This window comes from Paralichthys olivaceus, chromosome 12, assembly GCF_024713975.1.
Source record: "Paralichthys olivaceus isolate ysfri-2021 chromosome 12, ASM2471397v2, whole genome shotgun sequence".
In the NCBI taxonomy this organism is placed as follows: Eukaryota; Metazoa; Chordata; class Actinopteri; order Pleuronectiformes; family Paralichthyidae; genus Paralichthys; species Paralichthys olivaceus.
The window spans coordinates 14133065-14153644 of NC_091104.1; the positions used below are offsets into that span (position 1 = coordinate 14133065).

At 43.6% G+C, this 20580-nt stretch overlaps 3 protein-coding genes across 4 annotated transcripts; 2 read left to right on the forward strand and 1 right to left on the reverse strand.

Annotated features, from left to right (window-relative positions):
- The first annotated feature begins 5612 nt into the window (after window positions 1-5612).
- On the forward strand, window positions 5613-9447 carry LOC109647730 (Krueppel-like factor 11). The gene is made up of 4 exons (XM_069535622.1): window positions 5613-5952; window positions 6773-7039; window positions 7455-8418; window positions 8637-9447. Exons 1-4 carry the CDS (start codon window positions 5914-5916, stop codon window positions 8936-8938), a joined length of 1572 nt encoding a protein of 523 aa, XP_069391723.1. The 5' UTR covers window positions 5613-5913; the 3' UTR covers window positions 8939-9447.
- A 1780-nt stretch (window positions 9448-11227) lies between these two features.
- LOC109645483 (protein kintoun) lies at window positions 11228-17076 on the forward strand. Of its 2 annotated transcripts, XM_069535356.1 has the most exons (3): window positions 11228-13025; window positions 13115-13399; window positions 16939-17076. In XM_069535356.1, exons 1-3 carry the CDS (start codon window positions 11373-11375, stop codon window positions 16948-16950), a joined length of 1950 nt encoding a protein of 649 aa, XP_069391457.1. In that variant the 5' UTR covers window positions 11228-11372; the 3' UTR covers window positions 16951-17076. The 2 variants fall into 2 exon arrangements, with proteins under 2 accessions (XP_069391457.1, XP_019966653.2); XM_020111094.2 differs by lacking the exon at window positions 16939-17076 and having other exon boundaries at window positions 13115-13881.
- lrr1 (leucine rich repeat protein 1) lies at window positions 13886-19370 on the reverse strand. Its single transcript, XM_020111093.2, has 5 exons — window positions 18804-19370; window positions 17286-17384; window positions 16253-16505; window positions 15372-15846; window positions 13886-15068 (listed from the first exon to the last, which is right to left on the reverse strand). The coding sequence occupies exons 1-5, from the start codon at window positions 18984-18986 to the stop codon at window positions 14813-14815; spliced, it is 1266 nt and encodes a 421-aa protein (XP_019966652.1). The 5' UTR covers window positions 18987-19370; the 3' UTR covers window positions 13886-14812.
- Window positions 19371-20580: the final 1210 nt, after the last annotated feature.

The window sequence follows — 20580 nt, forward strand, 5'->3', positions numbered from 1 at the left end:
GCTGCTGTCTTGGTTGTCTGGGAATTTTCTGACTCATCTTCTCTCAAATCATCTTTTTTTTCAATTATAAAATGATCGTTCACTTTACAATAAACTTGTACATTTTGACATTTGTTGATAAGGAATGGTTTCATTTATTAACATTTGGTCTGTCAGTGGTTGAGGTGTTGGATGCAGCAGAGAATAACTGTGAGGCTGTGTCAGTGTTTTCAGGAGCAGATGTCTGGGCTTCAACTCTAACCCTGTGGACAGGAAACGGGCATGACAGGATTGCCCGGTGCGATAAAACCTGGCCATAAATTCCAACATACACCCTTCGATACATACACCCCTCCCTCTTTTTAAAGGTATTGGCTATTTAAATTTTTTAAACTGTGGTTAAAGCATGGCTGAACAGATAATAATCTCAAAGTAATTAACCAGCCCACCACTTTTTTCCAGACTGAAATACCTCAACAACAGATATTGTAAGACCTGGATGCAGCACCACTGCTCATTGCAGCAATTTTCTCCCAGTGGCCACTTGTGGTATTGTAGCTGAAAATCCCCTGTGACCCAAAACAGCTGTTTCCTCAAAGGTCACCACTGAAAAAGATGATTAGAAAGCTTTTTGACAGAACAGCTCCAACTGCTAAATTTATCTAAATATGCTTCAAAATATGAATGTAAATCAATCCTTCAGCGTTATATCACTTACCTTCAATTGAAGGTGTAAGTTATAGGACACAAGCATCTTACATTATACTAGCACATTTTTTCAACACAAGAAAAACTTGAGATATTTGTAAGTTACCTGTCCAAAAATGAATTAGAAGATGTGTTTCTATCATAGAGGTGGAATTGTGGACTGATGCCGATATTACTTCAAAAATTTATCATTTGCTTTCGGTTTTTAAAAGTGTGATCTAAAACACTATTTTTGAGGACTACAAGTGTGAAAATCTTTTTTTCCTTGCATATTTCTAATAGCATGATTTAAATGTTTTCAAATATTGCATTTACCTACAGGTGTAAATAGAATGCTAAAAACTAAACCATTTGAGGTAAAAATATGTGGAAATGTTGGATTTTAAGTTTGCAGCTGTTATTGTACATTTGATATTGATGCAATGTCTAACTGATTAATCTGTGTCTTATCAGTCTACTATAAACATGGACTTATGCTTATGCAAAGGTGTAATTATTGATCATACAAGATAACAGCTTCCCGCTTCCTTTATTTGGAGAAATGGATTCTGTTGACCGGTTCTTCTTTGTTCTTACTTGATTTGATCATTTCACAGATTTCTCAGCCTTCATCATTAGGCACCACACATGCTCAGACTGTCTCCAAGGGAACTCCTCCAGGGAGCCCTCAAACCTGCCTCCCGTTCTTTTTGTTGCCAGGACAACAGACTGCGAACTCGCAGCACACGAATCAGTGTCTCATAGCAACAGATTGGCCTCAGAGCTCCATTCTGAACCAATCAGGAGCCAGGTGCTGGTAGTTGAAGCCCTGTTGATGCTCCATCCTACTGCATTGGAGAGAGGGGTGGGTGGTGTTGCCTGTTGTGTAGTAAACAAAGACTAAATGGTTCAATGAATAATAATCCAGCACATTTTTTTTAAATGCAGACAAAATAGAATAGAATAGAATAGTGTGCCTTTATTTGATATTGCACAGCTATGCAACAGAATTTACTGCATCTCCATAGTGCATACACAGTACAAAAATATAAATATGAAAGATGTAAAGATACAGTGGACCACAAAGTACATGCACATTTGTAAAAAAAAAAACAAGTTTGATATAACTTGTATGAGAAGATTGAAGATTGCACAAATCCTAGTTATAACAAAGGCAACAACAAGGAACAAGAAGGGAAAGAAGAAATGAAACCTGAAAAACACCTGACATTGTTCATAATCATTAAATATATATATACACATATTATTGTTAATATTATTATCATTATTAATATTATTGTTGTTGTTGTTATTATTATCATTATTAATATTATTATTATTGTTGTTGTTGTTATTATCGTCATTATTTCAAAATATTTGTAAAACCTTTTTTGTGTTTTGTGGAGCGAGAATTTTCCTGTTTTTTCTGTCCATGTTGAGAATTTACATTGATCTGATTGAAAAGCAGTCAATAAAGGAGGGATGAAAGGAGGGAAAAAAGGAGGGAAGGATGGAAAGTAGAAAGAAAAGAAAGAAGATTGGAAAGAAGGGAGAAGGACAGGAAGGAGAGTAGACAGAGTGGAAGGAAGGAGGGACAACCTGGGCTCTCTTCTCTTGCTGTGTCTAATCACCCAGATGCCAGTTTGTTGTGATGGTGGGAAGAAGCAAATGACTGACACTGTTTTTCAAAAGTCAGCACATAGAAACTGAAAGTCTGGAGACTTGTGGAACATCAGCTTCCACTTCTGTAATTCAAAGAAAAAACGAGAGATCACCAAACCATGTAAAGTACTGAGGAACCAAATATAAAAAAATAAGTCAAGTACATTATTAGTATATTAGTACTTAGTTCTAAGTAACATATTAATAGATTTTGAGTCAGTATACTTCATGTGGAGATAACAGTATGACACTGCCTGTGGCCGGCTGTTACAGCTCCGGGGCTGTTGGTTAAAATATAGCCCCTTGCTCTGATGGGACAACTCCCCCCTCACTGAGCCGCTCCTGGAGTTCCTGAGTTGGGGGAGTTGGCTGTACAGGGGAGGTGTGCATGCAGAGGCCCACATAGGGCCAGGGTAACCTTTCCTCCAGATTCCCTAACCCAGTTGAGGCTGACTTCCCCGCTTACATCACAAACAGGCTGCTGAACTTAGGCCCGGGCCTGTCTGTCATGCCTTCGTGCTAACTCGTTCTTCCCCGTTACTCCTCCCTCTTCCCCTCTCTGCTCTCTAACTGCCTGCATTGTGGCCTGCACTGCCACGGCTCCAGGACCTCATTGCTCCCTGAGGTCATGCTTATGTGAGTCATGTAATGTGGTGCAGCCTTCGTTAGCAGCCCGGCGCCAGGGTCAGGCTAACACACCTGCTACACGCCCTTATGCTGCAGGCAGGCTGCAAACAGTCGATTAAGAGTGACATGAGGTAAATCTTAGTCATGTGAGGTTAGTAGAACAATCACAGTATGTACAACTTTAAGGGTGTGTGCTCATGACAATCATACTTGGCCAGCTGTGCTTTTTTTTTCTTTTACTAAAGTGGGTCTATTTTGGTTAAATCGAATAAGTAATTTTTTAAGGGGTATAATCACAGCGTCTTCTTCACATCATGGCTCTGAGAAGTTTGTTGGGACTTTCTGAAACATTTCTTCCTTTGTCCAAATGCAGTTGGTGATGTAACAGTAAATGTAGGTCAGGACCAATTTGAATTCTCCGCCAGAGAATGAACTCATGGAGACGGTTCAACAGCGGCCCACAGCAGAAGCAGCCAAACATACGTTAGCATTTACATGAAGTTTAAAGAATAGGTTTTCGAGTGCAAAATCAAATTTAAAGGCTCAAGTTGTCTGCAGGTGTAACTGTGATAATATAGAAATGAAAAACCTCATGTAGCCCATATGGTTGTAAAGGAAGCTGATGTTGCCTCCGCCCAGACATCCTTTAAGACAACAGCTACAGCCACACACAAAAGATGCATGGAGATCCTGACCATAGGTGTGGTTCACCAGTAACACTGCAATTTAACTGGTGACCTCTAATGGACAACCTACTTTACAATGAAACCTCAATAAACATCACATGTTGGACACAGTTGAAGGAATAATGAAACATTTTTACACTGAGGTGACAGGCTGCAGCAATAACGTGGATTCAAAACGCATTCGACTCACTTTGTTGCTTGGTGAATTTGTGTTTGTGTTATGAACCATCGAAGTGACAAATTAAGAACGTGTTTATCTGTTTTTCGCGTGAGAAAACTGCACAAATAACTCCCAAAAAAACAAGACCGAGAGCTGCGCTTCATCTGGCACTGGTGCTGCGTTCACGTGTTGTGGGAAAGGTGGGGAAAACAACATTCTCTTTGGCCCTTTCGCTTTTTAGTCTTTTAAAAGACGTTTAAAAGGTTTTCCATCACCAACAATGTGTTGTATGCAATCGAGTTAATGATAATATGTCGTTTTCTAACAGCCTAATAATGATTATGTGTCTGTAAGTGTACATCACATGTGGTAAACTTTCTTTGGGAGTTTCTGCAGAGTGTAAACAACAGTCTCCACTGCCGGAGGATATCTGTAAAATTAGGTAAAGAACTCTGAACTATTAAGTAATCTAAAATCAGTTCTTTACATTTTATTGTCATCTAGACTTTAAGCCATAAGTGGTTATGTTCCTCCTTTTAAAATAGGGTCAATATTGTGGAATGCAAACATTTGCAGATTTGCCTACATAACAACAGAGCTTGGAATTTCCAACCCCCGCGTCGGAGGATGCAACTGGAATACCCCCTCAAGTTGGAATTTCTACATGGAAGGTTGGAGGAACCTCACCACCCCCGACTTGAAATCCATTGTAAAACAGCAAACGTGGCCCAAATATCCCAAAACAAATGTTGGCCATCATGGGATGTGTGGTTTCCTAGGCGAGGTGCAATCTGCATGTGAGCATAAAGTAAATGGTGACTTACAGACATGCACTGGACTCCGCAGATCCTCCATATTTTCCAGAGGAGGTGCATGTCCAAGTGAGAAGCTCCGAAGTTTTGATTCTATCCACCTAGTATAAAGTCTGTAGACATACAGATTGATGTGTGAATATAGCGAGGGATGACAAGCGACAGTGAAAAAACAATAAAACACCAAAAATGAAAAAAGAAACAAAAATCTTTCTGTGAAAAAGCAGTGACACGCATGTAGAAGACATAAATGAAGATGTCAACAGAGTTTGAGGTGATAAGAGCTGACGAAGGTGTCTGGGTGCTGTAACAAAATCATCTGATGTCTGCAGCAGAGTTATAACGTCACTTCTTTCCTCTGCATGCTGCACCCGGCTGCTCCACCTCTCACCTGAATAATTCGGAGAACATGTTGCTGTTGTGAACGCGTCTGTGCAGAGAACCTCCTGCTATGTTGTGCATGTGTGAAAGGAAAACTCTGGACCCAATTCTCCGGGTTTTAAAACGGCTTTAGGCCCGAATTGCAAAAAAGCCGACTTGGCACCCAACTTTGGCACCTTTTGTTGACATGCGGTATTGCTATGGCTAACTTGTGGCCAAAATCTGGCAAACAGGAGCGGAATGTAACATGCCATGTTCCAGGCGGCACATGGGCAGAATGCGGGCTAAAACTGGGCCAAAGCAACATTGATTTTATTTCTCTGTGGAGATTCTCAATCATCCAGGTCATGGTACATCCAAGTGTAGCATTTGGATATTGTTATTTATTTTCAGTTAAATCCTCGCGCTAATTGCACTGCAATAGACTGGCAGACTAGAAGCTTGCAGCGCTGCGTGGTAGTTGTGCGATGGCGTTGTTCCCACAGCCCCGGAACGCCTCATAGACTGAATCGACCTTTCGCCCAGTTTAGCTGCTGGAGGTTCATCGGGTTTACTCTGACACTGCTGACTCCGCGGCCACGCCCACCAACGGCCACGCACCCCGTTTCCTCCAACCGCCCCGTGAGCACGCAGTGTTCACGCGCTCGCCGCTCCCCCATTGGCCGGGACTCCGCACACACTCGACCGCGATTGGCGGAGTGTTGCCACCCAGCCAGTGCGTGTTGTGAGTTTTGTTTTTCTTTTTTTTTTTTTTCGTGTGGTGGTTCTCCTCCGTGTTGTAGTCTCTCAGCTGAGAGGAGGCAGCAGCGGCTCAGTCACACAAACCCTGCGCGACCCGAGCGCCGCCGACCGCCGTTCTCTTTGTTTCCCGAACAACAACAAGAACAACATCCACCGATTTTTTTTATTTCGCTCATCGATGCCATCGCGTAAATCCACAGACATGGACTCACACGGGGTAAGACGCGCATTGTTTGGTTTCTGTTTCTCACGTCCAGGTGTTTACACAGTTATCTGCTCTTCCTGTAAACAAGAGAGATTTCTGTGTCCTTCTATTAATATCATTCGGTGTAATACTAACATCCCCAGTGAAGCTAAATCTCTCCTTTTATTTTAAAATGCATTAGTAAAAACTTGTTTTTAAAAAAATGTATTTTAATGTTACATTTGTATTTAGCGTTTTTGTTTCTATATTTAAAAAGGGAATAATATATGATGTTCGTGATCATTTATAATTGTAACACGTGAGGAAGCCTGTCAGTGTCACCGGGTTCACTTTTTTTTTTTTTTCGCGCAGCATCAATAATACGCTTTGTTCTCCGTCTGAATTTAGAATAAAAAGTTGTAACGTAATAAGCCCACTTCCTGATCCAATCCCGCTTTATGGGGGATTTCACATGGCTCATCTCTGCAGCACGTCACTGTTTGGTCTATATTTGGCGATGGGAGGTGTTCTGGCTGCGAGCCACGGGCAATGCATGCTGGGCTGAGGTGAAGTCGCCAACACTTACACCCCCCCCCCCCCCCCCCCCCCCCCCCCCCCCCCCCCCTTCACTTTATTGGCAGCAACGTGCAGAGTGAACCCGGGAACCTGAGATGCTGACTGGGAAATTTGAGAGATTTCTGGTCAATATAGTTTTCAAAGCTCCCCCTCTCTGTTTGCATCCGTGCCATTGTCATGTATCAACACAACCCATCATGCAGTGTAACCACGGCAACCACATGATGCCAGAGAATGTTAATTTTGCTTCATTTGTCTGATTTGTTTTTCCCTCCAGACCGAGTACATGGATCAATGTGGGTCCGTCGCCAAGAGGAGGAGGCACGACAGCGAGCACTCCGTCTCTGGCCTGGAGTACACAGACCTGGAGGCAGCTGAGGCCCTGGTGTGTATGAGCTCCTGGGGCCAGGGCCTCTTCCCCAGCAGCAACAGGCCGAACCCCTGCAAGCCCAGACCCCTCACCCCGGCCTCGGACTCTTGCGACTCCCTCCTGCCGTCAGAGATTCCAGAGCCCCCGAAGGACTTTGTGTCCCTCTCCTCCCTGGTGAGACACTCCTCATACTGTACAGGTGTCAGGGCATTTCAATAAAGTGTATGTCAAGTCTTGGAAGCGGGAGTTGCGAGTGCGAAGTTGGTGAAACCACTGATATCAGATGTTTGAGTAGCAAAAGATATTCCTGAATGTCAAGGTTTGCATTGAACCCCATAACCTTTCAATGTAATATCTAAAGATAACAGTGCTTTATGGCAGGAGAGTGACCTTCAGATAGTTAGTTCTTACAGATGCAGGGTCATAGCAATCTCAGTTTATAGCTCAGTGTTATCATTATCCTTGTATGTACCTGTGTGCTGCTACTTGTGATCTCTGCAAACACAGGTGCTTGTAAACTAAAGGTACACAATATAATATTATGGCCCCCTTTAACTCCTCCACCTTCCTTTTTTCATTCTCTTTCTAGTGTATGACTCCCCCTCACAGCCCCAGCTTTGTTGAGACTTTAACATCCAGCACTGGCCTCCAGTCAAACCTGGCTGTGTCCTCACAGCGCTGTGGGCCCGGTCTCCATCAACCTTTCCTGGCAACCATTGGTGAAAAAAACCCCTCCCTCCCCGCTCCGCCACAGCCCTGCCGAGCCATGGCGACCAGCGTCATCCGCCACACCGCAGACAGCACCCCCTGCCAACACCACATTCCAGTGGCCCCCAATCCAGAGAAAACGAGAGACACAGTGATGGCTACAATGGTCTGCCTGCAGCAACAACTGCAACAGCAGCACATCACAAGGACTGAGCAGATAACCTCACCTCCATCTCCTCCAGCTCTCCTCACACCAGTAAAGTCAGAACTCCAGCCCAATACCTCAAAACGCTGTTTGGACAATGTCTCAACCCCCACTCCTGTCAATGCCCAACCGCAAAACAGCCCATCCCCTCCCACTATTGCCGCAACCCTGTCCCCACCTCCAGTCAGGAGCCCTCAAATCATCTGCCAGATGTTCCCTGTCAGCAGCCAATCAGGGATAATCTCAGCCTTCATACCCAGCACAGTTCAGACATCCAATACTGGAATTCAGACCACCACCACACCCATCCTCCCCCAGCCCACCACAGCTAACACCACCCCTGTCCAGCAGTCCCTCATTGTGGGCTCGGCTATGCCCCAGGGCACGGTGATGCTGGTCCTCCCTCAGTCCTCAGTGTCTCAGGCCCCTCACTGCTCACAGACTGTCATGACCCTGGGCAACACCAAGCTGCTACCTCTGGCCCCGGCCCCCATGTACGTGCCAGCGGGGCCCAGCAGCAACACGGCCCCCACAAAGATGGACTTCTCTCGCAGGAGAAACTATGTGTGCAACTTCCCCGGCTGCAGGAAGACATACTTTAAAAGCTCACACCTCAAGGCTCACCTTCGAACACACACAGGTGAGCAGCACATAGTAGAGTGTGGTTTGGCTAAATCTAGTGAGAATAGGGAGTATAAAGTGACCATAGATGAGGCTGACATCCTGTTTGTAAAACATTCATTCTTTGGCCTTGTTACTCCTAATGGAAAGAGAGTGAGCTCATTGTTATGTGAAACCAAAGTTTTTATGACTGCAATGTGACTCACTTGCTGACTCCCCCTGTTTTTTTTCCTTTAGGTGAGAAACCATTTAGCTGCAGCTGGGATGGCTGTGACAAGCGGTTCGCCCGCTCAGATGAGCTCTCACGTCATCGGCGAACGCACACCGGCGAGAAGAAGTTTGTGTGTCCTGTGTGCGACCGGCGGTTCATGCGCAGCGATCACCTCACCAAACATGCACGGCGCCACATGACCACAAAGAAAATTCCCTCCTGGCAGGCTGATGTCAGGAGCTTGAACAAAATGGCTGCCAGCAAAACGCCTCCCTCAAAACCAGGCCTCGCCACAATCAGCATGCTGGTACCTGCCGTCTCTAAATAGGCTCCGAACACTGCCATCCCACTCACTCCCAAGATACCACAGGGATTCAGGGAGTAGCCAAGCACATGAGGCTGCTGCTCTTCTACTCATGGGAAAGAGAAAAAAAACATGCACTGGACTCTTTTTTTCCTCTCTACTGTTAATTTGTACATGTGTGTTCCTCTAAAGGATTCTTTTGTTTACTTTGATATAAGTGATCATTTGTATGCACCCTTGCCAAAGCCTTTGTATGAAGTTTGTCTTACACATTTCCCCTTCTATCCCCTCCTGAAACACTTTGTGTCAATACTGATATATATGTATATATATATATGTCTATGTGAATGTATTGTATTGTTGTATGAAATGCATTTATTTGTCATATCTGGGAAAAAAACTATTGACACGAAAGACAATGTATAAATGAATATTAATCAACAATACTATGATTATACCTTGATTATATCTCCCTGTATAACTTTTCATATTATTTAATACATATTTGTAATAAAATAAAACGGATAAAACAAGTACGATTTGTTCATCTTGTGACTTTCCAATAACTAGTCCTAGAAAAACAAAGCACTGGATCATTGTAGAGTCAGCAATCTTTCCCAGTAGGAGTGAGTGTCTGCCCACATCCTGCGTGCGTCACACTGCCACTGCCCCCACCACCGCCCTCTCTCTCCCTCGTCAGCTGAAACTCACTCGTGTCCTCTGAAATGTGCTGACTGGCCTATGGGAAGCTTCCTGCTCAATGAATAATAATTTTTTTGTAAGTAAAGCTTTTTCAGTGAGACCCTCTGGGGACATGGTGTCCTGTTCATTAGCTGAGAGGCAGGATGCTGGATGAGTCAGAGCAGATACGTCTGGTCGCTTGTTCATCAGCAGATTATTGGAGGCATCAGCCTTGTTACATTGGAGCAAGGAGGCGGTGGAGTTGTGTGCTTATTGCGTAACACACCACTGGGTTTCAAACAATCACATATCTCTGGTTTGTTTCAGCAAACACCCCCTGTTCTTGCTATGAGTGGAAACACTGAAAGATACAGTTGTTAGTGCAGAATTTACCACCCTGTGAGATTTGTTTTTAATATACATGCTTCATGTGCAGAAATCAGAAGGATGCATGTGTAGATTTAAAAATGCAGAAAATAACAAGATGCAGTTGAGATCAATGTGAACAAACATAAATCTTCCCGCTCATCTAAACACTGACACCCACTAACTAGTAGTTTACCCGCCTTCCAATCACACGGTGAGAAATATGAACTACTGGGGGGTGCGACCAATCACCTCTCTCCCCTGCGTACCCGCCCCTTTGCCTTACTGACCGACATACTCACTGGCCTGGTGCCACACGAGCGCTGATCTGCGGCGACACCTGCTGGTAGAATGACATCAAATACCCATTCAGTTCCTTTGTTATTTGTTTGTCCAGTGAGAATGTAATTTTAAATGATTCACTAAGTTTATTCATCTACAGAGTTCAGCTCCAAGTACTCTATATTATGTAAATAACAATAAAAGGCACATAAGACGAAGACTAAATACCACTGCTTGAATATATTTGCAATATTTTACAGTGCTACAATGAGATACAATATTAACGAGACAGTAACTTCAAATGATCAACTGTGCTCCTCCAGACTCCAGAACTACTTTAATGCAACAATCACTTTAAATAATTAGGAGCAATTTCCTTTTTATCACTGTAAATTAAATTAAGTGTATTCATTCTAACAAAAAATGTTTTTGTTGGGCACAGTAAAAAGTTTTAGGTGTTCAGAACCTTTCACTTATCGAACATGTTATTGTATTATGTATGTAATTTACAGTAGAGTACATTTAGTTGTATGGCACACAAGGATAAAATGAATGGAGTTTTTTTGTACCATTTTATTAAAATGTATGGAAAATCAATAAGTAATATATCCCATTTAGCCTACTTGCACAATAGCTACCCAATAAGTCCATTTTTAAAAGCAAAATAAAGTAAGTAGTCATATTTGTTTCTTTTATGAATTACATTTATATTTCTTGTAGGTTGAAATCCTTTGTGAACCTGCCTGCGGGTAAGTGTTTCTCGGGGAGTTGTTTCCCTGTTACACTACCGACTCTCCAGTTACCATGGTTACACATAGACACAACAACGGTATGATTTGCTGCCGTTTGGAGTTTGAGGTCGCGTTTAAACCTTAAACACGTATAAATGTACGTTAATAACGTAGCAACTGACACGCAGTTTACGAACTTTATCGGGAGTAGATAGCAGCAGCGGGTGAATCAGATAGAGTAAGAATCTTTACACAGTGTGGGATCACAGACAACCGTCTTTACATGTTAATGGTTCTGCTGACACCGGAAGAGCGAGCTGCCGCTGCTACGATCTGAGTTTGCCCTTGCTGCAGGAAACTCTAACTTCAGTGAACTTAATTGAATCAAAATCGCCAACATGGAGGTCGTGGAAAACCTGAAAGAACTGAACATGACGGCGGATGAAGTGGAAAAATTGGGAAAAGCTTTCAAAGACGACAAGTTCAGGGAGATGCTGCGAGAGTACGCGGAGGAAATATCAGACCCGGAGAACAAGAAGAGGTACGAAGAGGAGATCGCGCTTTTGGAGCAGCAGAGGGGACACAGCATCGACTTCATCCACCCGGAACCTTTCAGGGCTCTCCGGACGAGTGTGGACGGCAGTCGGAGGTGTTTCATCAATATCTGCACCAACGAGAAAGTTGGAAAACCCGAGTGTAAGTGTGGTGTGTCGGAGGATGGCCGTAGGGGGCAGAATTGGTCCCTGCCCCACAGTCTGCACCCTGGCAGACAGGACACAGACCCCAAAGGGAACCGGATCACCATCTATGATGTCATTTTCCACCCGGACACCCTCTACATAGCAAGCAAAAACAAGAGATTCATGGACATGGTGGACAACACGGCCATTCAGGGAATCCAGAAGGCCTTTAAAGTCACTCTGGACCAAAACAATGTGCGGCAGTTGAAAACAAAGTACAAGGGCACCCCCCAGCCTTGTGTCATCCGAAAACCCATACCTGGATACAAAGCCGAGGGGCCCTCAGCGGAGCCTGACCTTCTTTCATTCCCGTTCCCTCATGAAAAAGTTCCTACCCCATCCTCACAAACCAAACCCTCAGAGGCACCTGCATCGAGAAACAGCAGTGATGCAGAACCTAAAAGTTTCCAGATCCCGCCTCAACAGAGCAAAGAGCCGACTAGGCCCAACTACACGGTGAAGTATAGATCTTTTGTCGATCTGCAGGACTTCAGGTGTTCCAGAGACTCGGCTCAGAGCCCCAGGCCCAAAGAAATAGTGGTCATCATTGACATACCTCTGCTGAAGTCCGTCACAGACACCAGCCTTGAGGTGAAGAAGAGGAGTCTGCTGCTGAATTCCGAGAAGCCGGCGTACAGGCTAGAGCTGCCTCTGGCCTACCCTGTGGACGAGGAAAAAGGAGAAGCCAAGTTTAACAAGCACAGAGGACAGCTGACGGTCACGCTGCCTGTTCTTCCATCCGATGAAGTGTTTGATTTTGATTTAGGGCCTGCGACAACTGTTGACGACGATCAGCGAGTAGTTGTCGATGAAGGGAAGGTGAAGGAAAGCGATGAGGAGAAAGGGAAGGAGCAGGAGATGGGGAGTGAGGAAGGGGCTGATGAGCAAAGAGGTGTTGAGGAGGAGGAGGAAGTAAAGCAGGAAGGGGTAGATGAAGAGGAAATGAAGCAGCAGACAAAGGGGGGAGGGGGAGATTTGGAAGGAGAGGAGCAGATGAGAGGAGATCAGGGGGGTGTAGAGGGTGAGGAAATAAGTGAAGCAGGTGAGGAGGAAAAATGGAGAACGCAGAAGAGAGAGGGGGAAGAGAGTGAAGATGTGGGAAGTGGTGTGGAGAAGGAGGCAAAATGGATGAAGCAGAACACAAAAGAAGAAAGAGGAGAGGAGGTGAAAGCAGAAGAGCAGAAACAGGAAAATGTGGATGATGAAAAATCGACTGCTGAACACTCCAGAGAGGAGGAAGGAGTAAATCTAACTTCAGAGATCCAAGAGGAAACTGAAAAGACAAAGGAAGACCTACAAGAAAATGTTCAGGTGACTTAAATCCTTGTTCAAAAGCAAAAGTGTGTGGTCAAACTGTTCTGCTGAGTTCTTCCTCCTTTTATACGTTTTTTCTGTTCTAGGTGGAAGCAGATGTTGCACTTCAGAGTCACACATCCAGTGAGGAATTATCAGCCATGACAACCACTTCAGGCCACGACATTGTAGAGGACGTTTCCGATGGGACTGAAGTGTCTGCAACAGATAAAGCAAACGAGTCGGGTATTCTATGTACGGGAGAGCAGAGCAACAGTGACGACCTGGACGAGGACGACCTGGACACGGAGCAGATCTTCCAAACCCCAGTGCACAACAAACAGCCAACACCTGTGTTACTGAGAGAGATTGATGAAGATGGAAAGGAAAAGGTAATCAGTGATCATTCCACATCTGCTGGGTTCATCCTCCATAACTCCCTGATGTATGAGCTGGACTGAGGACTGACTTTTCTTCTAATACAGCGGTTTACAATCTTAGTTCATCTTAAAACATTGGTCAAGTTATTTTCAGTCACTTCATTAAAGGTCCAGTGTGTAAGATTTAGGTGAAAAGGATCTATTGGCAAAAATTGAATATAAAATAATCCTAGTGGTGCTTTCACTGGTGCGTTTAATCTTAACTGTACAAATAGTTGTTTTCTTCAGACTGGACAAACTGAACCTTTTGAGTTGTTATGACAACTGAAGGCTACCCAGGCTCTCTTTCATGTTTGGAAGGGGAGGGTGAGGTGAGGGCTATTCAACATGCAACTTCACTACTAGATGTCCCTAAGTTCTACACACTGAACCTATAAAACATTTGTGAAGGCTTCGACACAATTTCATTATCCCAGAATAAATTACTAAAGACAGGCGAATGCTTTAATTTTTATTGAACTTTTCTCATACAGTGCATATATATATATAGATCTATATCTATATAGATATAGATATATATAAGATGTGGGTCATTAGCAAAGTAAAAACCAACTCCCTTTAGGTGACGTTGATATGAACCCTGAGGCACCGAGTTCAGGAGATTCGTCTGATGTCTCTATTCCCCTGCGGAGCACAAGTAGGTCAGTGGAGGAACCTGGAATTTGTTCTCAGAGTCAAGAAGAATAGAAAAACACACTGGAGTCATTTTGTCAGTGTTGTTGCCTCACTATCATTACATACAGTGAGTGACGAGCAGATACAGGAGTGAGGTTTATGCTTGTCTCGTTGGTCATCCTTGATATGTGGGAAGTGCAGTACAACTTGAACGTGAGTGTAAAACAGGCAGCTTGAAGCACTTTTAAAAACAAAGCTTAACAGAAGCTGTGTCCCAATACGGGGGAGGGGGCATCCTTCAGAAGCTGCATTTGAAGACTGACTGCATGCGACTAGGCTGTCCAACTTCGATGGCTCCTTCAAATGCAGTCTTCAAATGCGTCCTTTCATTGCCGGCCAGTGAAACCTATACCAGGATGCAGTGACAACCGTTTTTCAATGGGATAAGGGCACCGGCACGAGACCAAAACCCAAGTATCAGGCTTCCTCCGTAGACCACATTATTTCAGATCAGCCTACATGGGCCACGCAGACCAGATCCTCTGAAGGAGGAGGCCCCTGAATTGGGACACAGCTAGATTCGACATTGTCCTTTTATTAAAAGGCATTAGCAGAAAACTACCATTGAGCTATTTATTACTGCAGATTCTTCTTGCTAGTGTCTCAACAGATACCAGCAAACTACCACATGAACCGCTGCAGGTTCCAGCAGCTTACAGGTTTTTGGTGAAACCACAGTTTTTCTCCTGCTCATCTAATTCCTCTCTGGAGTGAGCTGTCCAAAAATTCAGAGTAGCAGGAGAGCGAGCAGAAGTGCTGCTGCACTGGAGCATCTGTGCCTCCCATGTCATCCACCAGGACGACTGTGTGAGAGACTTGGTGCAGGTTCATGCTGACCGCAGTCTTGATGTAGAAGTTGATGCAGACGCGGCCGCAGTCGCAGGACTTGGCTGTTTCCAGGTCCCGACATAAGTGGGCAGGGATGAGGTGAGGTCCATACGGTAACCTGTGAAGTGAATCAGATAGAGAATTTTATGAGCGTGCTTTCAGAACTTAAACCAAAGACTAATCTAGAAGGCTGCTTGAAGAGCACTACCAAGCCCCCATCTCGTCATGTTCACCCAAAAGATTCCTGGATAAGCTCAAAATTATTTTAAAGGATCATGGATCATGCCCCCACCCCTCCACAGAATGCAATGAAAATCTGTTTTTGTGTAACTATCAATCAAACAGACAATAAATAACTGTTGAACACGTAACCTCCTTGGTGGAGGTGATAAAAGATGATATTCTGAGCAGCTCTGCTCACCTGAGGTTGGACAGAGCCCTGGAGGCTATCTCTTGAAGTGGGAGGGGGAACGTGAGCTGCATTGTGTGGTCCAGAGGATTGGGCTGGATGAAAGGGTTTCCAAACAGGTCAAGATTCTCCAGACTCAGCTTTCGGAAGTCACCGGGCAGCACTGCCAACTGGTTGTGTGCCGCCGACAAGAACCTCAGCTTCGCGAGGCGTCCGACGTGGAACGGCAAACAGACAAGCTCGTTGTCGTCCAGTTTGAGGTTGACCAGTTCTCGGAGCTGGCAGAACTGAGCGGGGAGCGACTGCAGTCGATTCTGGCTGAGGTCCAGGAGCTGGAGGGTCCGCTGCAGCGTGGACAGGCACAGCGCCACGCTGAACGCTTCCAGGTGGTTGTTGTGGAGGATGAGTTCAGAGAGGCAGCCGAGGTCACCGATGGTGGCAGGAAGTTTCTTGATGTGGTTGTTGCTGAGGTCTAGTTTGCGGAGAGCTGTAAAAATTAAAAAACCAAAAGAGAAATATTATAACTTAAAAGGCTACTCCAGCTATTTGGTCATACATTATCATCCAACTGGGGAAACAAATTTTGGGGGTGAGAGAAGCAGCACGAGTTAAGCTCCTCTATTTGTTTCTGATAAAGTTCAAGCTCGGGACCCTATGTTTTACATAATGTTACTCTTGGTAATTTTCTCTAATTTTGAAAACCTCCCCTAATAAAACTACTTTAACAGGCTGAACAGGAGACATTTGTGTGTAAAGCTGGGGAATTCTCCTGTAAACTATTATTAAAATAAAAGGGATTAAAAAAGCAGGAAAAATGTAAATAAAGTGCCATTAAAACGTACAGGCCAAAACTTTTCCAGCACTTAGTTGACAACTCAATCGTCTCACTTTACCTTTGAGGGACAGCATCCGCATGTCCACACGGGAAAGTTTGCAGTAGGAGACCTGCAGCTGCTCCAGAGAGTAAGGGAAGTTGGAGGTGAGGGGGTAGTCCTTCTTGGACACGATGGTGAGTTTCTTCTTGGGTTGCTCCACGTCCCTGGCGCGGACGGGAGTAAGCGTGGAGAGCGGGAGGCTGCTGGTGTCGCTTCCTCGGTCTGCCAGGCGAGCAGCCGAGAGGAAGTTTTTCAAGCTATTTGCATCCGCCTAGCAAACAAATAAATCAAATCAGGTTACAGATGGATTGATGGAAGAACAGGTGACAGAGACAGCAGCTTCGCAGTTTCCTCTCTTACCGGACTCCTTGAAATATCTAACCTAAATTCAAAAGCCGAGAACATCTTGACACACTTCCTTTGAATGAACTTGACGGACTTTTTGCTGTTGGGAAAATATCGTGTGAGATCCAGGATGGGAAAATAAAGGGATTAGATGCCTTTTAACACCTGTATTACTAAAAAAATTTAAACATTGAGGTTATCATCAGAATTTAAAGCCATACTCTGCTGTAGTGGTGTATCGTTTAAAAATAATCTAAATTATGGTTCATCTGGTTAATCGGACTTGTTTTCCCTGTTTACCTGCATCATGCTGTGTCTGTCAGTTCACAGGTATGTGTGTGTTTCTGTCCATGTGACAGGGTGAACTATAGAAGAATCTGGGTGAAAGGTCAGCCAGGCTTCAAAACAACCAGGAGAGCTTTTAACAGCAAATGGAAACAATGAGGCTTCTGTGGTGTCTGTCCAGGCACCGGCTGCAGTCAAAACAACCATGCAACGGCCCGACACTCATCTTTGTCCGGTTTTGTTCTCGCCTTACAGGGTAAACACCACTATGAGTCTGCGCACTTTGTGCACTTGTAAACAAAAGGACTGGTACTGTGATTTTTCAGTAATCTATGGCTACTTTTAAAAGGAAATATAATCTGAATATTTTATAAAACACCCTCATGTGCAGACTGTAATTACTCCATGCTGGACGTCATACCTTGCTCAAACAAATGTCGACAGCAGGTTCCTTTAGCCTCACAGTGGCCTTGCCTTCCTCCACAAACCACGTGAAAAACTTCTCTATGTTGTCTTTCAGCTGCAAGAGAAAGTTGGCACATGCTGAGCAGTGGAAAAATACATTTCACAAAACGAGGGCAGACAGTGAGTGATTCACTCTACAAGTTTCGACAGGAGAACATGTTAATTTGTATGTCATCAAGTTGGTTTATACATCATCTTTACAGAAGTATGACTATGAATCAGAGACATAGGCTCTTGAAGGCAGCATTTCTGAAAAACAATACTGCTCGAGTTTCCAGTCAAGGTCTTTCTGGGAAAGACAATGAATAATTAAAAATAGTAGATTTAAGTGACTCTGAGAAAAAATACAGTCAATAAAGGATGAAACTATAACAGAAGACCTTGTTGTTAGTTCAGACATAAATAACATTCTATCAAACTATGCTGAATGTAAGAGGACTGATCATATAAGTCAGATCTCCTTGTGGAAACTAACATGTTATGTACAATGTGACCAAAACAGCATCCAACGTCCAGGTTCCATCAAACGAACAATATTTCACAGATTTGTATGAAACATGCTGCGAATCAAACTGTTGAATTAAATTGAACCAAAGTGTACATTTCCCTTATTACCTCAAGATAAATATATGTTTTATGTGTTGCTAAACAACCAAAAGTTGATCAAAAGTTACGACACTCAAATGTAAAGCAAAACAGCGCTACAAACATACAACACTACTGAAAGACAGGAGGGTGATGTATTAATTCTGCTGAGCTGATGTTAATGTGTTTATGTCTGTCTCAGTTACAATATGAACAGGTTACATGTAGGACTGGACGATAAAACTAAATCAATAGATTTGAACTGAAATCAACATGAAAAAAGACAAATATAAAATCGATATTTTTCATAGCCATTTCAAACCCTAAATAAAAATAATATGAGATTTATCGTGGTAATTATCAATACTAACTGATAGTGAAAGTCATTCATTATTATTGACATTATTTTGGGCCATATTGTCCAGCTCTAGTTACATGACTTCATGGTTCTCATCTTAAGTCTCTATGAACACAAACTTTGCTCTTACTCATAGTGATGATTTAAATGTAACATTCACGTTTAAATAAATAACAGACAGACACAAACGTATAGAAAATGTCAAATGTCAAAACAGAACCTCAAAATGACAACAGATCGTGGACAAATTAGAAGTAAATGTAACATTAGGTGTATTTAATAAGCCTGAGCTAAACGTCACATTAACTTCTATGCAGCCATTGTTGTGTGTTTATGTTTACATGGGTTCAAATGCTGTTTTCAGACTTTAACTGAGAATTAATAAAATACTTCTGCATCCAAACTGGCAACTTTAAGATCATATTAACAGAAGAAACTAGCAATCGGCCTGATTTGAAAACAACAACAGACCCACATTATTGATCAGTAGTGACAGTCAGGGCATTGAGGGAGTAAACTATAACAACAGACCTTGTATTTGGATCCAGATCTGTCTTTAGCTGTACAGATCATCATGTAAATGTTGCTGCGCTGACTCGTCTTGTCCGCATGTCTCCCGATGGACAGCACCGCTCTGCTCCCCTTCCCTCGACTCCTCATCCCGAACGTGGGCAGCATCCGATTCACCACCTCCACGTCGCACTGCAGCTTCATGGCAGCCGCTGACTGAGCACCGGCGGTCGAGCCACAGCCAGAAACTCCGAGTTCCAACGAAGCCGAGAGGAGGGAAACTTCCGCCACGAAGCTGGAAACTTGACGCGGCGGAGGAGCTGCTGCCACATCCGTCCCCGTCCTGGATGTCAACAACCGAGCGGTGCCGCGTCCCGGCGAGGTTTCAACTGCTCCTGAGCGGCCCTCTGTCTCCCTACGCTCCCCGTAGAGCCGGAACACTTCACCTGTCCACGGTAACCGCAGCTTTCTCCTCGGGTTTCTTTAGTCAACAGTTAATGTCCCGGACATTTTCCTCTCTGTTGCCAGGTTGTCAATTAGCCGCCGTTAGCATGAGCCCGCGCGCTTGGGAAGTGACGTCAGAGAGGCGTTTCTTTCGCGCGCACATTGGAGGAAGTGATTATAGATGTGACAGGTTTCACTTCGGTCTGATCAAACTACCAATAATCAATAATAAAACTCAACCAATAATCATATTCAGAGATTGAGGAAGTGTTTATAGGTCTATCAGGTTTCACTTCGGTCTGATCAAACTATCAATCATTAATAATACAACTCAACCAATTTTCAATCTTCTTGTTGAAATGCCAAAAACAAAAAACAACCTCTATGTCTGTTATTTGTTTGTATGTTATTTTCTCTAGTTGTGTCTCCTCAAACTGCACATGCACACCAGAAACCGTTTGTAACTATTTCTGTTACTATTTCTGAAACTTCGGTCTGTTTTAATTTTAGGACTTCAGACAGTTTCCACTAATTGTTTTTATGAATAGTTTTATTAGTATTTTTTCTCCTGGATGCAGTCTCTGGGATTTCACATACTCACGTCCCACAGCGATATCCAGTGGCCACCAGTTGTCAGAACAGCTTCATCAGTGATTTAAAAACCAGGGAGATTATTAGTGAATGACTTTCTGTGAGAGACCTAAATAAACTGTCATCCTTCTGTTTGTGACCCTGGATCCCTCATCACACAAACAAAATGACCCAAGTGCTGCTCATCCTTCATCAGAGGAGGAGCAGGTTCAACAGGCAGCTAATCCACACTGTATGTAGTGATTGAGAAAAACGAATACATTTTTTTTAATAAACTAAAATAAAGTCCCATCCTGTTATGTTAAACCACTCCTTAAACTATTCCACTTGGACAACATTCATCTCACTCAGACAGGTGCAGGTAAAAAGATCACAAGTTGATGTTAAATATGCAACGGTCCTTCAGAAGCAATTTTATTTCCTGCAGTTTAACATTCACCTCACGATCACATATGTCTCATGGATTAATGCTTTGTGTGGTTTATTAAATATTATATATGAGAAAACAAAAGCAGATTACTCATGTCTTTGGTTTCACCTTGCTGTTTAACAATAAACCAAAACACAATACCTTTGGTAACGCCATGCAACTTTTCTTTTCTTTTCATTTGTTGTTCTCAATGATGCCTCTTAGTGGGACAGTTTCCAGGAGGTGTTGCCACGCATGTATTTAACACACATAATAACTGGTGAAGCTTTCTTTCCTTTTATTTTTTAAAATAATCAGATCATGCAGTGTCATGTGTCAAATACCCTAACCCTG

Bases quoted from the DNA above. Each gene is read 5' to 3' on its own strand.
- lrr1 (XM_020111093.2), bottom strand. From the start codon at position 18,986: ATGAAGCTGCAGTGCGACGTGGAGGTGGTGAATCGGATGCTGCCCACG. The intron at 17,385-18,803 runs GTCTGTTGTTAT...TTTCTCTTGCAG, and splicing joins GATCTGGATCCAAATACAAG to CTGAAAGACAACATAGAGAA. The intron at 15,847-16,252 runs GTAAAGTGAGAC...TAATTTTTACAG, and splicing joins GCGGATGCTGTCCCTCAAAG to CTCTCCGCAAACTAGACCTC.
- LOC109647730 (XM_069535622.1), top strand. From the start codon at position 5,914: ATGCCATCGCGTAAATCCACAGACATGGACTCACACGGG. The intron at 5,953-6,772 runs GTAAGACGCGCA...TTTTCCCTCCAG, and splicing joins CAGACATGGACTCACACGGG to ACCGAGTACATGGATCAATG. The intron at 8,419-8,636 runs GTGAGCAGCACA...TTTTTCCTTTAG, and splicing joins TCACCTTCGAACACACACAG to GTGAGAAACCATTTAGCTGC.
- LOC109645483 (XM_020111094.2), top strand. From the start codon at position 11,373: ATGGAGGTCGTGGAAAACCTGAAAGAACTGAACATGACGGCGGATGAA. The intron at 13,026-13,114 runs GTGACTTAAATC...TTTCTGTTCTAG, and splicing joins ACCTACAAGAAAATGTTCAG to GTGGAAGCAGATGTTGCACT.